The sequence below is a fragment of the Penaeus monodon genome, unplaced genomic scaffold (genome assembly GCF_015228065.2).
Source record: "Penaeus monodon isolate SGIC_2016 unplaced genomic scaffold, NSTDA_Pmon_1 PmonScaffold_597, whole genome shotgun sequence".
NCBI lineage: Eukaryota > Metazoa > Arthropoda > Malacostraca > Decapoda > Penaeidae > Penaeus > Penaeus monodon.
In genome coordinates, this window is record NW_023660962.1 from 5,560 (window position 1) to 20,000 (window position 14,441).

A 14,441-nucleotide genomic window follows, 5' to 3' on the forward strand; every position below is an offset into this window, starting at 1 on the left:
TCATTATCTATTTTTATTTTAATATTTATATTTTAAAAATATTATATTTAATAAATATATTATATATATATTTTTTTTTTTTTTTTTTTTTATATATGGAAGAAAAACCCAAAAATAAAAAAACAGATTTATTAAAAATGAGACTACATTTCAAATCCACCGGGATTTCGTGGCTGCTCTCCTTTGTCGCCTCTTTTTCCCCTTCCTTGTGTAATCTATCCTCCCGTTTCCCCACACTCTTCAAAGGGATCCTCACGGTTCTCCTTACTTCGGATTCATCTAGATTTCCTCGTATCCTTATCCGGTATACTCAGGGTGTACTCGTTCACACTCCTTGCAGATTTTGTCCAGGCCCTTTCTGGCTGCATGCTCTCCCACTTCTTGTAATCTTTGTCTGGATGTACAGGTGTCCAGGCAGGCGCCTCCTCTTTGGCTCTCAGGACGGCTGATCCTGAGCTGATACTCCGGAGTTTGACTGGACCCTTTCTGCGTAGGGTCCTCCTTCAGTCCCAAATTGGGATTCGAAAACCAATTTATACCGAAAAGGGCCGATAGTAGGGAAATAGAAGGCAACGGAAAGGGGGTTTAGTGTCACTACCATTTTATCTACATGACTGCAGTTTTTAAATGTTCTCTTTCTTTTATTTTTTTCTTTTTTTTTTTTTTGTTTTGCTTTGGTTTTTACTTTCCAGAGATAAAGAAAAATAGGAGGGGGAAACGTCATAGAAATCCACTGGACCGGGCTTGAACTCCCAACGAAAGAGTAGATAAGGGAAACGACAACGGCAATCGAAAGGGATTTACTTGAACCCAAATTTCTTTACACGAGAAGAAAAAAATAAAATAAGAAATTGCAATCAGTATGTTTCCTCATCACGACAAACAAAATTGCGAGCAAAAGAGATACATAAAAATCTTTACCCGCAAAAACTACGACAGCAAAAAAACCCTTTTAATAAAAGGGGTTTTCAGTGCTTTTTTCTTGTGGATGAGTGGTGTGCATGGTGTGTGTGTGTGTGTGTGTGTGTGTGTGTGTTGGTGTGTGTGTGTGTGTGTTGTGTGTGTGTGTTTTTGTATTTCTTTTTGTATGTTTCTTAATAAGTAATTTATGATTTATATATACATATACAATAAAAATTAATATAATAAGTGTATTATAGTATATATTGTAATTTATATTATGTAATTATATCTAAATTCTATTTATATCTATATATGCATGTGTGTATATATGGTGGGTGTGTATATATATATAATATATATAAATATATTATATATATATATATATATATATACAATATATATATATGTTTTAATTCTATTTGTAATTTATATTAATATATTATATATTATATTTTAATGGTGTGTGGTTGTGGGGGTGTGTGTGTGTGTGTGTGTGTGTGTGTGTGTGTGTATGTTTGTTATTTGTTATGTGATTGTATGTGTATGTGTGCGCGTGTGCTGTGCGTTGCGTGTGCGGTCTGTGCGAGAGTGATGATGTAGTTTTGAGTGTGAGTTGAGTGTGAGTGTGGTGTGAGTGTGAGTGTGAGTGATGAGTGATGAGTGAGTGAGTGGGGGGTTTTTGGTGTGTGTGTGGGGTGTTTGTTGTGTGTGGTTTTGGGGTTTTGTGTGTTTTTTCGTTTGTTTTTTTGTTTGTATGTAGTTTTTTGTGGATGGCAGAAAATTAGTTGAAATTTTTAAAATGCAGTATCATGCTACCTTTTTCTTCCTTCAAGAATGTAAGTTATTGCCTTGTTTTTTTTTAATTTTTTTATTTTTTAGGGGGTTTTAAATGTTTCCCCGGATGGCATTTACATACATCCATCCCCACTGAAAGTTTGGGTTTTAATTGTTTTTACACATTGTTTTTACACAAAACCACCAAAACCCAACTACAAATACGCCTTTTTTCCCTTTTTTTCCCTTTTTCCTTGATTTTCAAAAAAGTGTTCTGGGAAAATATTGCTGTAACTTGTTTTTATAGCGTATAAAAAATTGTTTTACCTCAAAATTAGGAAAAAATGAAATTAGGTAGGTCACAAGGTCGCTAATTGCTTTTTTTTTGCAAGCCTTGTGTACGACATTTCATAAAAAAATACTACTATGACCTTTTTCCCCCGGGAACATTGATTAAACCCCTTTCCTGACGGGGGGATTCATAGTGGCCCGGGCCCCCCCTGCCGGGCCCGGGCTCATACGTCCCCCTAGCTTTGCGACCGCTCATGTCCAATACACATCCTTGCCTTTTTTTCGTATACTAAAACCCATGTTGTATTTTCTGTATTTTTATTTTCTATGGTCCCCTATTTTCCCTATTTTTTTGATAAATCAAGAGTGTAGGATATTTTTTTGTTGTTTTATAAACCATATTGATCATTTTTTGCTCTATAGTCCCGAATAAGATAAGAGTGTTGGTATGATGGAGTTAAACCTAGTTTTTTTATTTTTTTTTCCTTTTTTTTTTTTTTTTTCCAAATTATTTTAAAGTAAAATTTTGTTTCAAACAGGGTTTTTATTTCACTTCCTAAGATATAAATTTTTTGTTGTGTTTTTATAATACATGATTTTTTTTTTTTTTTTTTTTTAACCAAAAAAAATTTTCAGTTATCATTCCGCGTAAAGAGAAAAAATGTTAGAAACTACTTAATCACATTTTTAGTGGAAAAAAAATAATATTTTGCCATAATTGTAACAAAAACCTCTGGGTGGCCAGGGTCACCATGGCATGTATGTACATGCCACCCATCGGGAAAGGGGTTTAAAGGAAATAAGGGGTTAAATTTTTTTCAGGGCATTATTTCAAAATTTTTTTTGCTATATTCTTTGCTTACTTTTTTTTAATTCTTGCTTTTTTTTCATTGAAACAGCAACAGGAACAAAAGAAATTATCGCGAACTCTTCAAGTCTGATGCGGGGAAATTGAAATATCAGCAACAAAGGGCTCTTACTGGGGGCAGCCAAAAAATTTCCCCAACCAACTGTAGATGGTATTTTGGACAAAAAGGGGAGCCACTGGGGGGGGCATTAAATAATAAAATCTTTTTTTGTCTTGGGCTGCACCATTTAGGGAAAAGGAATTGTGGCATTTAGGTGCATTGGTAGATAATGAGTAATAAGTAGGAAACGGCTTCTTATCCCTTATATGCTTTTTTCCGTATTTGGGGGTTTAAAATTAAAAGTTCGTATTACTCCCAAAGACTTACATCTCATCATCAGCTCCTTAGCCCAGGGGGGCCCTGGGTGCACCCATGGTAAACGCTGTTCCATCCTCCCCGTCCATCGTCATTCTGTTCAGTGTTATACTTCCCTTTTCCACTCCAGTCTTTGAGATATCCTCCATTTCTCTGTGGGGTCCCTGCCCGACTTCCTTGCATTTCACCTTCCTTCTCTCTTGCGTCCCTTCTCCCGACAAGGTCCCAAATACCTAAACTTCCTCCCTTTTTATCCATCTACAATACTTTCTGGCTCTACCACAAATCCACAATCCTACCTTACCCCTTCATTCTTCTCTTGTCTTTCCCGGGGATCCCTTTAAAAATCTTCTGTATGTTTTCATTTCAAAAAGCCCCCAAAAACCCCTTTTCCGTCTTTCTTGCTAAATGTCCAAATTTCGAGGCGTACAAAATATATCATTATATTGATCTCTTAAAATATCTTGCTTTTCATGCTTCATTTCTAGCCCCCCAGATGTTTTTCCGCATGCCCGGGGAGCTAGTAGCTCTTCCATTCTTTTCAAATTTCTTTTTTTGATCTCCCATTATCCGTTAGTGTTGGCCTAAGTAGGGGAAACTCTTGACTTGTTCAAGCTTGATTCCACCACCCTCACATCGTTACTTGGCCCTGTGATCTCTGGTTTTCCAAAAAACCATCATTTACTTTTTTTCTGTGCTAATCTCCTTCCGATTTCTTTGCAGTTTTTCCCGTCTTTTTGTGATCTCCTGATGCCCTTTCACCTCTTCTCCTTTTAAAAAATTGTTTTAGTTTGTCAGACTTCAGCCCTTTTGCAAAGCAAAAACCTCATTGAATTGCCTTTTTTTTTAAAATTTTGAAACAGAAAATCAGAAAAATAAGTTTAAATTGAAAATTTTAAATTTTTTTTCACCAATGAATTTCATTACAAAACTCTTTGCAGAAACTGTACTATTTGCATGAAATATAAATACAGGGAAAAATTCCGAAGTGTCGTAAAAAAATATTCAAAGAAGTGAAAAAACTTATTGATGTCTACTGTTTTCCAACAAAACTATCTTTCAAATTAGTAGTGGGGCACATACTTGTCTTGATAAAATACCAGGATGCCCCTAGTACCGGATAGCATGTAATTCAGGAGCCATGGGTTCAGCACCAAACTTCTGGGTTAAGAAGGGATGCTGTTTTACCACCCTTCCCTAATGATCACCTCCTTAAATTCTGTTTTTGGGGAGGAGTTCCTTTCTGATGGGGGGACTAGGCCCTGGGGCAAGGACTGATGGGCTTGAAACACTGTTCAGAATACTTATCCTAGTTTTCTTTCACTCCACAGATCTAATATATGTCCTCTACTAGGGGACTCACTCCTCTGTAGGGAAGGCTTTCCCCGTTTAACTTTCTTAGGGTTTTGGGGGTAAACAAAGGGATTACAAAATTGGGCCCTTTAAACCTCATGCTTAGGGCTTTGCAAAACCCAACATCCACTAGTTGACTGTGAATGCTCTGTGTCTTCTGATCTGGGAGTCACCATAAAAGCAGTGATTAAAATGTTTTTTGCTTTAAAAAGGGATTCCCTGCTGTAACGTGATTAGAGATACCATGGCATACCTCCACACACTCCTCTTCCTTAAACTGTCCAATTTAAAAACCCTGTTTTTCTGGATGGATAGGGATTTTGTGTGTACCCAGAGGGGCTATGACCCTTTCACGAACATATCACTAAAATGTAAATTCTGCATTTTTAGAGGATCCTCAAAGGGGATTGTTTCCCCTTTTCTCTATCCATTAAAAAGTCCCAGGTTGGGCATGAAACAAGGACCAGAAATTTCTTTTCCCATTTAAACAATGCCATGCATACTTTTTTTTGTCTTTTGTTCATTGTCTTTACACATAGTGTCCACATAAAATAACTGCATTAAAATTTTCTGCATTAGTAAAAAAATTTTTTATGAAAAAGTTACAGAGGCCCACTGCTCGCCCTAAGGGGCCATCATAACCCCATGACTGCCCTGATCTCCCCTTTTTTGAAAAATATGGAAAATTGTATTTTCCTCTTTAATACTGTTTTATATCTTTTCTGTTATTATTCTTATTGGTATGATAAATTAAAATTTTTATTTATATAAAATACAAAAAATACAAAAAAAAAAAAAAAAATTTAAAGGAAAAAAGGGGGATAGGTAGGACTAATAACGGACTCCTTGGCGACTAAGCACTTGTAGAGCCATCTAGTGTAAAGCAATAAAAAAACCTATATTAGGGCATGCATTTATTTCCTGCCACTGCCCCAAATTTGGGCATTTGACTTCATGGTGGCTAAACATTTGTAAGAGATTTCCAAAACTACTACAATGACTTTTTATTTTCTCGGGGGGAAAAAAGGTTAAACTTAGGCCTCACAATTTCCAGAGAGACTGTATAGCTCCTAGGTAAAGGGACCAAAAGAAGTCTTTTAACCCCTTATCCAGCCCTACCACTTGGAGTCCCTTTTAAATGCTAAGTCTCATTTAGGACAGCCGATAGTGCTGGAGGGTTGGGGCTTACTGCCACGATGTGAGTGAGTGTGATGGACTTGGGAGGGTCAAATGAAAAGGGTCTAGCTTTCTGGTTTATTGTTTTAAACAGATATGGGCCCTTCCCCGGTTTAAAGGGTGAGATGGTGGGGGCTGGAGCCTGTGTGGCTAGGTCTTCGCGTGTCTCTCCTTTCTTTACCAACGTGTCCTGTTTGCGGGGGTTCCCTTTGACGGCGATGTTTTTTCCTGTGGAAAAGAGAAAGTCAAAAACCTGCATCCCCCCAAAGGGGAAATACAGCTGATGGGAAAAATGTGAAGTGTACCCTCCTGTTTTGCTCGTATTTTTGACACACTCACCATGCACAAGGCTTGTCCTGGCCGCTGCAAACACTTGGAACACTGCCCGAACAAAGGTTTTTGTTCTAAACTACAGATGGGGTTTCCCGGGGGTCCAGTGGTCGCTATGGCTCACAAAACCAGGGGATGGGTGTGGCGGGGGTTTTTACATTGAGGTCAACATTCATAGCGAAAGGTTACATCGTCTTCAGAACCCCGAAAAATAATGACCAGGCAGTAAAAGGGGTAAGGGGGAGCTAAAAATAGTTTTTTCAAAACACTTTACTAAATCAGAAAAATAAAAGCATAAGAACAAATTGTCACAAAAGGTAATGTGTCAAGTAAGGTTACTTTGGTTTGTGAGATTAGGAATTCAGTAAGTCCATCTATTGAAGAAAAAAATTATTTTTACAATATTTCCATATCTTTGGCTAATGGCAGTACTTATGCTTATCCTTAGGACACAAGGCCTGGCCCGAAATTAAATTTTAACAGTGTGTGTCTCAGGCCTTCGTTTTATGGCATAAGTGCGCGAAATTTCTTGTGCGCTTGCGCAGGATTCCTTCTTTATGGGCCCTGGCTGGGCTCAAAATTTTCATGGGGTGTATCAACACTGGTGTCTCGGCACATCTTGGGTGCTTCAATCATAACATAAAACTCGGTGCACAGGGACCGTTCCTTCATTTACACCATGAACCTTCTTAAAAAATTAAAATGCAGTGGTAACTATATAAGCTATATAAAATTTTGGGGATCTGTAGTGCATTACCAGAGCTCAACATTTTCAAAAGAAAAACTACCATCAAATTTTTCAGGGGTTCTTATTCACCATACCTTAAATTAAAAAAGCATAAAATTTCCCGCATTACAGGCAAGATTTGAACTGCGAGAGAAAGTCATGAAGCGATTTGGGTTCAGTTTAATCATGGTGGGAAAAAATTCATATCCTAAGTGAAATCCAGTAAGCAGGGAGGTAGGTAGATTAGAGATTAGTCAGGTGATCTAAATCTATGTGTGGGTGGTGACTGATTAGCCGGCAACTATTAAAAAAATAGTATAAAAAAAAAAAAAAAAAAAAAAGCAATGGTTTACCGAGAAGTTATTAGTATAGAGTTATTGTGTGGTTCGTTGTGGGGGCATGTATTGAATTTGAAGAAACACTTGTATGGAAGGTGTGGTGGGTAATGGGGGGGCAAAAGTTAATCGGGGACTAATAGGCACACTTACTTTTAAGGAAGGTTTTTTTTGGTTGGGTAAATTTCAACTCCTGGCTGTGTTTTACAGGGTTCGTGAAGAGTTGGGGAGGGAGGTTTACTGGATTAGCGAGGGTGGGGGGTAGGGGCAAAGGTAATCATCGCAACTTTGTCAGGGGGGACAGAGGCGTGATGGGCGCACAAAGTGAGGGCAGCTGGTGTGGGTCAGATGAAAATTGGGAGCGATGGTGAACATTAGGGAGGGAGGAGGGGACTTAGACAGGGTACTTGTAGGGAGATAGTGTGGATCTGTTTTTGTTGGTGAGGTGTGGTGGTACTAATTACATTGGCATTGTGAGGTTCTTGATCTTGCGCCCTCGAGTATGAGTTGCTGGTTATTTTGAAAACAGTAAAGACCCCCCCCAAAGACCCCATTGTCTTTGGGGTTTAAAGGGCGAGGGGGTGGAGCGGGGCCTGTGTGGTTTTGGGCTGGCTGCCATGTCTCTCTCTCTGTCCCGGAACATGTCCTTTTATGCAACGTTTCCCTTCGGGGCGGATGTTTTTTTTCCTGTGTAATAGAGAATCGGGGAAAACCCCATTCCCCCCAAAAGGACACTGCTGGGCAGAGGGGTTTAAGTGTACCACCTGTCTTGCTATATTTTGTTGACACAGCCAAATTTCCCCTGAAAAGAGTTTGGCATAGAAGAAAAATAATTCAGGTTTACCCACTTCAGTAAAAGCATATATAACACTAAAAATATGGAGCAAAAATGCTTTTTCATGAAAAAGGGGGTATCTTCCTATTAAGGCTAACTTTTACTTTAGATGCCAGAACTACCCCTAAGACAGGCCCTGACCAAAAATAGCTAAAACCCCTCTCCTAATTGACTGTTCCATATCTCTTACCCTGTGAGGGCTTGGCCTTGCCCAATAAAGTGGATGATAGGCTTCCGTTCAACCCTGTGGGGATCCCAGTTTGTTTTTTTTTGCTGGATGGAATGGAATTTACCCCCTTTTCCCTGCTTCAGTTTTATTCACTACCATAGGGTTTTCCCCAAGGAAAAAGGGAGCGGAGTTGATAAAGGGCAAAAAATTTAAACCTTTTTGACATGGTATCATGAAGAGGTACTACAGAAGTGTTGATAAGAAACTATATTCTGGTAAGAGGGTAGCCAGCAATGGAAGTTGTAATCATAAGGCTGGAAAAACAAAACCCAAAAATAGTTAACCCTTGCCTCACATCATTCTGAAATAGCTCCATCATTTATCCTTTGAGGGATTATTTTTCATATGCATATGCTTTATTTTCACTAACATAATATGTTTATTCAGTCTTTATATATTTGTAATATTTTTTTTATATATATTATATAATATATATATATATAATATAATATATATATATAATTTTTTATAAAACAAAATATATAAAAGGATATATACTTTTTTATATATTTGTATATATATATATTGTATTATATTTATGTGTATATATTTATATATTTTATATATTTTTTTATATACATGTATATATATATATTAAATTTAATTATATATATATATATATTATTTTTAATTTTTTTTTTTTTTTTTTTTTTAACCAAAAACAATATTTTCAGTGTAGTCGATTACCGACGTAATGAGAAAAAGTGTTAGAAACTACTTAATCACATTTTTAGTGGAAAAAAAATAATATTTTGCCATAATTGTAACAAAAACAACCTCATGGCATGGCCATGCATACACCATGGCATGTATGTACATGCCACCCATCGGGAAAGGGTTAAGAGGAAATAAGGTGTTAGAATTTTTTTCAGGTCATTATTTTCAAATTATTTTTGCTATATAATCTTTGCTTACGTTTTATTAATTCTTAGCTTTCTTTCATATGAAACAGCAACCAGGAACAACAGAAGCTTATCGCGAACTCTTCAAAGATCTGATGCAGGCGAAGTTGAAATATCAGCAGACAATGGACTCATTACTAGGAGGCAGCCAAAATTCCCAGATCCATACTGTAGATGGTATTGTTGGACAAAATGGAGAGCCACTGGGTGAGCATTAAGTAATAAGATCTTTTTATGTCTTGGTCTGCACCATTTAGGAATAGGAAATTGTGGCATTTAGGTGCAGGTTGGTAGATAATGAGTAATAAGTAGGAAAACTGGCCTTCTTATCCATTGAATATGCTTTTTTCAGCATATTGGGTGTGAAAATTAACAGTTCAGTCATTATCTCCCAAAGACTTACATCATCATCATCAGCTCCTTAGCCGAGGCGGCCGTGGGTGCACCCATGAGTAAACAGCTTGTCTCCATCTCTCCCAGTCCATCGTCATTCTGTTCAGTGTTATACTTCCTTCTCCACTCCAGTCTTTGAGATCATCCATCCATTTACTCTGTGGGCGTCCCCTGCCTCGACTTCCTTGCATTTCACCTTCCATTACTGCTCTTGCTGTCCCTTCTCCACGTACAAGGTGCCCAAAGTACCTAAACTTCCTCCTTTTCATCACATCTACAATACTTTCTGGCTCATATCCACAAATCTCACATATCCTATCCTTGACCCATTCATTCGTTCTCTTGTCTTTCCAGGTGATCCTTAACAATCTTCTGTATGTTTTCATTTCAAATGCCCACAACCTCTTCTCGTCTTGCTTGCTAACTGTCCAACTTTCGCAGGCGTACAAAAGAGTACTCATTATGATTGATCTCATTAACAGTATCTTGCTTTTCATGCTTACATTTCTAGCCCTCCAGATGTTGTCCAGCGATGCCAGGGAGCTAGTAGCTCTTCCAATTCTTATTCAAATTTCTTTTTCTGATCTCCCATTATCCGTTAGTGTTGAGCCTAAGTAGGTGAAACTCTTGACTTGTTCAAGCTTGATTCCATCCACCATCACATCTGTTACTTGGCCATAGGTGATCTCTGGTTTTCCAACAACCATCACTTTACTTTTCTCTGTGCTAATCTCCATTCCGTATTTCTTTGCAGTTTTCTCTGGTCTTTTTGTGATCTCCTGAATGCCACTTGCACTCTCTTCTACTTACATAGAAATTGTTTATAGTTCAGTGCAGACTTCATGCCATTTTGCAAAGCAATAACCTCATTGAATTGCCTTTTTTAATTAGAATTTTGAAACAGAACAATCAGAAAAATAATGTTAATTGTAATTTCAATTTCTATTTCACCAAATGAATGTACATTACACACTCATTTGCAGAAACTGTACTATTTGCATGAAATATAAATACAGGGAACAATTCCAGAAGTGTCTGTAAATAAATATTCAATGAAGTGAATACTTATTGATGTCTACTGTTACCAGACAAAATCTATCTTGCAAATTAGGTAGGTGGTCACATACTTGTCTTGATAACAGTACCAGGATGCCAACTAGTAGCCAGGATAGCATGTAATTCAGGAGCCATGGGTTCAGCACCAAACTTCTGGAGTTAAGAAGGGATGCTGTTTTACCACCCTTCAGCCTAATGATCACCTCCTTAACTTCTGTTTGGGTAGGAAGTTCCTTGCTGATGGGGTGACTAGGCCCTGGGATCACAGGACATGATGGTCTTGAAACAGCTGTTCAGAATACTTATCCTAGTTTTCTTGCACTCCAGCATGATCTAAGATGATATGTCCATCTACTAGGTGAGCTGCACTCCTCTGTAGGGAAGGCTTCCTGTTTAACTTTCTTAGGGTTTGGAGGGTAGAACAAAGGTACTTACAAAGATATGGCCTTCAATCCTACATGCTTAGGAGCTTTGCAAATCCTAACATCCAGCTAGTTGACTGTGACATGCATCTGTGTCTTCTAGTATCTGGCAGTCACCAGTAATTGCAGTAGATTAAACTGTTTTGCGTTTAAAGGTATTCCATGCTGTAACGTGATTAGAGATAGCCATGGCATACCTCTCAGCACACTCCTCTTCCCTTAATCTGTCCAATTGAAAAACCCTGTTTACTGGATGGATAGGGGATTTTGTAGTGTACCCAGAGGATAGCTATGACCATTTCACGAACAGTATCACTAAACTAGTAAATTCTGCATTTCTAGAGGATCCATCAAAGATGTGATTGATTTCCTTATCTCTATCCATATACAAGGTCTCAGGTTGGAGCAGTGAAACAAGGAGCCAGAATTGCTTTACCCAATGCATGTAAACACATGCCATGCATACTTTTTAGTCTTTAGTTCATTGTCTTTACACATAGGTGGCTCCACAATAAGAATAACTGCATTAATATTGCTGGCATTAGTAAAAATATTTTTTTATGAAAACTGTTACAGATGGCTCCACATGCTCAGCCACTAAGGAGTCCATCAGTAGACCCTAGTGACTGCTCCTGATCTCCCCATTTCTTGAAAGTATGGAAAATTGTATTTTCCTCTTTAATACTGTTGATATCTTTACTGTTATTATTCTTATTGGTATGATAATTAAATTGTTATTGATATATAAAAAATACAAAAATACAAAAAAAAAAAAAAAAATTAAGGAAAAGGTGAGATAGGTAGGACTAATAACGGACTCCTTGGCGACTAAGCACTTGTAGAGCCATCTATGTGTAAAGACAATAAATTAACCTATATTATAGTGGCATAGCATTTATTCCTGCCATCTGTCCCAATTGGGTCATTTGACTTCATGGTGGCTAAGCACTTTGTAGAGAGATTTCACAAAACAGTACTACAATGACCTTTTTATTTTCTCGGTGGAAATAGGTTAAGCTTAGGGACCTCACAATTTCCTAGAGGAGACTGTATAAGCTCCTGAGGTAAAGGGACCAACAGAAGTCTTCTAACCAGCTTGATCACAGCTCACTACCACATTGGAGTCATTTAGTACAATGCGTAAGTCTCATTTAGGACAGCCGATGAGTGACATGTGAGGTTGGGAGCTCTACTGCCAGCAGATGTGAGTGAGATGTGATGGACTTGGGAGGGTCAATGAAATGGGTCATAGCTTTCTGGTTTATTGTTGAAGACAGATATGAGACCCCATGTCCCCGGGTCAAGGATGAGATGGTGGAGCTGGAGCCTGTGTGGCTAGGTCTGTCTGCCGTGTCTCTCTCTGCTTTACGAACGTGTCCTGTTATGCGGTGGTTCCCTTTGACGGCAGATGTTTTATTCCTGTGCGAAAAGAGAAAGTCAGACAACCCTGCATCCGCCCAAGGAGAAGTACAGCTGATGGACAAAGGTGTGAAGTGTACCATCCTGTTTTGCTACGTATTGTTGACATCACTCAGCCATGCACAAGGCTTGTCCCTGAGCCGTCTGCAACACTTGGAACACTGCCTGGAACAAAGGTTCTGTTCAGTATCTACAGATGGTTCCTGGTGGTCCAGTGGTCGCTATGGTCGTCACATACCAGGGTAGTGGGTGTGGCGGGGGTTTCACATTGAGGTGCAACATTCAGTAGCGAAGAGGGTTACATCGTCTTCAGAAGCTGAAATATAAGTGTACCAGGCCAGTAAAAGGGCTAAGGAGGAGGCTAATAATATGTTTGTCAATCACTTTACTAAGATGCAAGAAAAATAAGAGCATAAGAACAAATTGTCACAAGAAGGGTAATGTGTCAAGTAAGGTTACTTTGGATTTGTGAGGATTAGTGAATTCAGTAGAGTACCATCATATTGAAGAGAGAAAAATTATTTGTACAATATTTCCATATCTTTGGCTAAATGGGCAGGTACTTAGGTGCTTATCCTTAGGACACAAGGCAGCTGGGCCTGAACTTAATTCTAACAGTGTGTGTCTCAGGCACTTCAGTTGTATGAGCATAAGTGCGCGAAATTTCTTGGTGCGGCTTGCGCAGGATTCCTTCATTTATGGCCATGAACCATTCTTAAAATTAACATGCAGTGATAATCTATATAAGCCTATATAAATTGTGGTATCTGTAGTGCATTACCAGAGCTACAATCATTTACAACAGAAGAGACTACCATCAATTAGTTACAGGTTACTTATTCACCAGTACCTTAAATTAAAGAAGCATAAATTCCAGCATTACTGAGGACAAGATATTGAACTGCGAGAGAACGTCATGAAAGCGATTTGGGTTCAGTTATAAGTCATAGGTGGTAAAATTCATAATCCTAGAGTGAAATCCATGTAGAGCAGGCAGGTAGGTAGATTAGAGATTAGTCAGGTGATCTAAATCTATGTGTGGATGAGTGACTGATTAGCACGGCAACTATTAAGAAATAGTAATAAAAAAAAAAAAGAAAAAAAAAAGACAATGGTTGACAGCGAGAAGTTATGTAGTATAGAGTTAGTTGTGTGTGTTCGTTGTGTGGCATGTACTTGAATTTGAAAGAAAGCAACTTGTATGGAAGGTGTGGGTGGGTATAGGGAGGGCAATAGTTAATCGGGCACTAATAGGCACACTTACTTTTAAGGAAGGTTGTTGGTGTGGATAGAATTGCAACATCCTGGCTGTGTTGACGAGGGTTCGTGAAGAGTTGGCGAGGCAGGTGAACTGGATTAGCGAGGGTGGAGGAGTAGAGTGCAAGGATACATCATCAGCAACTTTGTCAGGAGGGTAGCAGAGGCGTGAGTGGTCAGCACAAAGTAGTAGGACAGACATGGTGTGGGTCAGATGAAGAGTTGGTAGCGATGGCTGAACATTAAGGGAGGTGAGGAGGCACTTAGACAGGAGTAGCTTGTAGGTAGATAGTGTGGATCATGTTTTGTTGGTGAGGAGTGTGGTGGTACGTGAATTAGCATTGGCATTGTGAGGTTCTTGATCATTGCAGCCATCAGAGTATGAGCTTGCTGGATTATTGTTGAAAACAGGTAAAGACCCCCCCAAGAGACCCCATTGTCTTTGGGTTAAGGACGAGGTGGTGGAGCTGGAGCCTGTGTGGCTTGGTCTGGCTGCCATGTCTCTCTCTCTGTCTCGTGAACATGTCCTTTTATGCAACGTTTCCCTTCGAGGGCGGATGTTTATTCCTGTGTGAATAGAGAAAGTCGGGCAACCCTATGTCTGCCCAAGAAGGACAGCTGCTGGACAGAGGTGTGAAGTGTACCATCCTGTCTTGCTATATATTGTTGACACAGCCAATTGCCACTGAAAAGAGTTTGGCATAGAAGAACAATAATATCAGGTTTACACACTTCAGTAAAAGCATATATAACACTAAGAAATATGGAGCAAAATAAATGCTTTGCTCATGAAAAGGAGGTATCTCTCCTACTTAA

General features: G+C 38.6%; 1 protein-coding gene across 1 annotated transcript in view; it reads left to right on the forward strand.

Moving 5' to 3' along the window:
• The first annotated feature begins 9,097 nt into the window (after window positions 1-9,097).
• The window catches only part of LOC119571358, a 7,616-nt gene continuing 2,272 nt past the window's right edge, over window positions 9,098-14,441 (forward strand). The window contains exon 1 of the mRNA XM_037918701.1: window positions 9,098-9,285. Within this exon, the coding sequence (XP_037774629.1) occupies window positions 9,120-9,285 (166 nt within the window). The 5' untranslated portion in view covers window positions 9,098-9,119. The remainder of the gene's footprint in view (window positions 9,286-14,441) is intronic.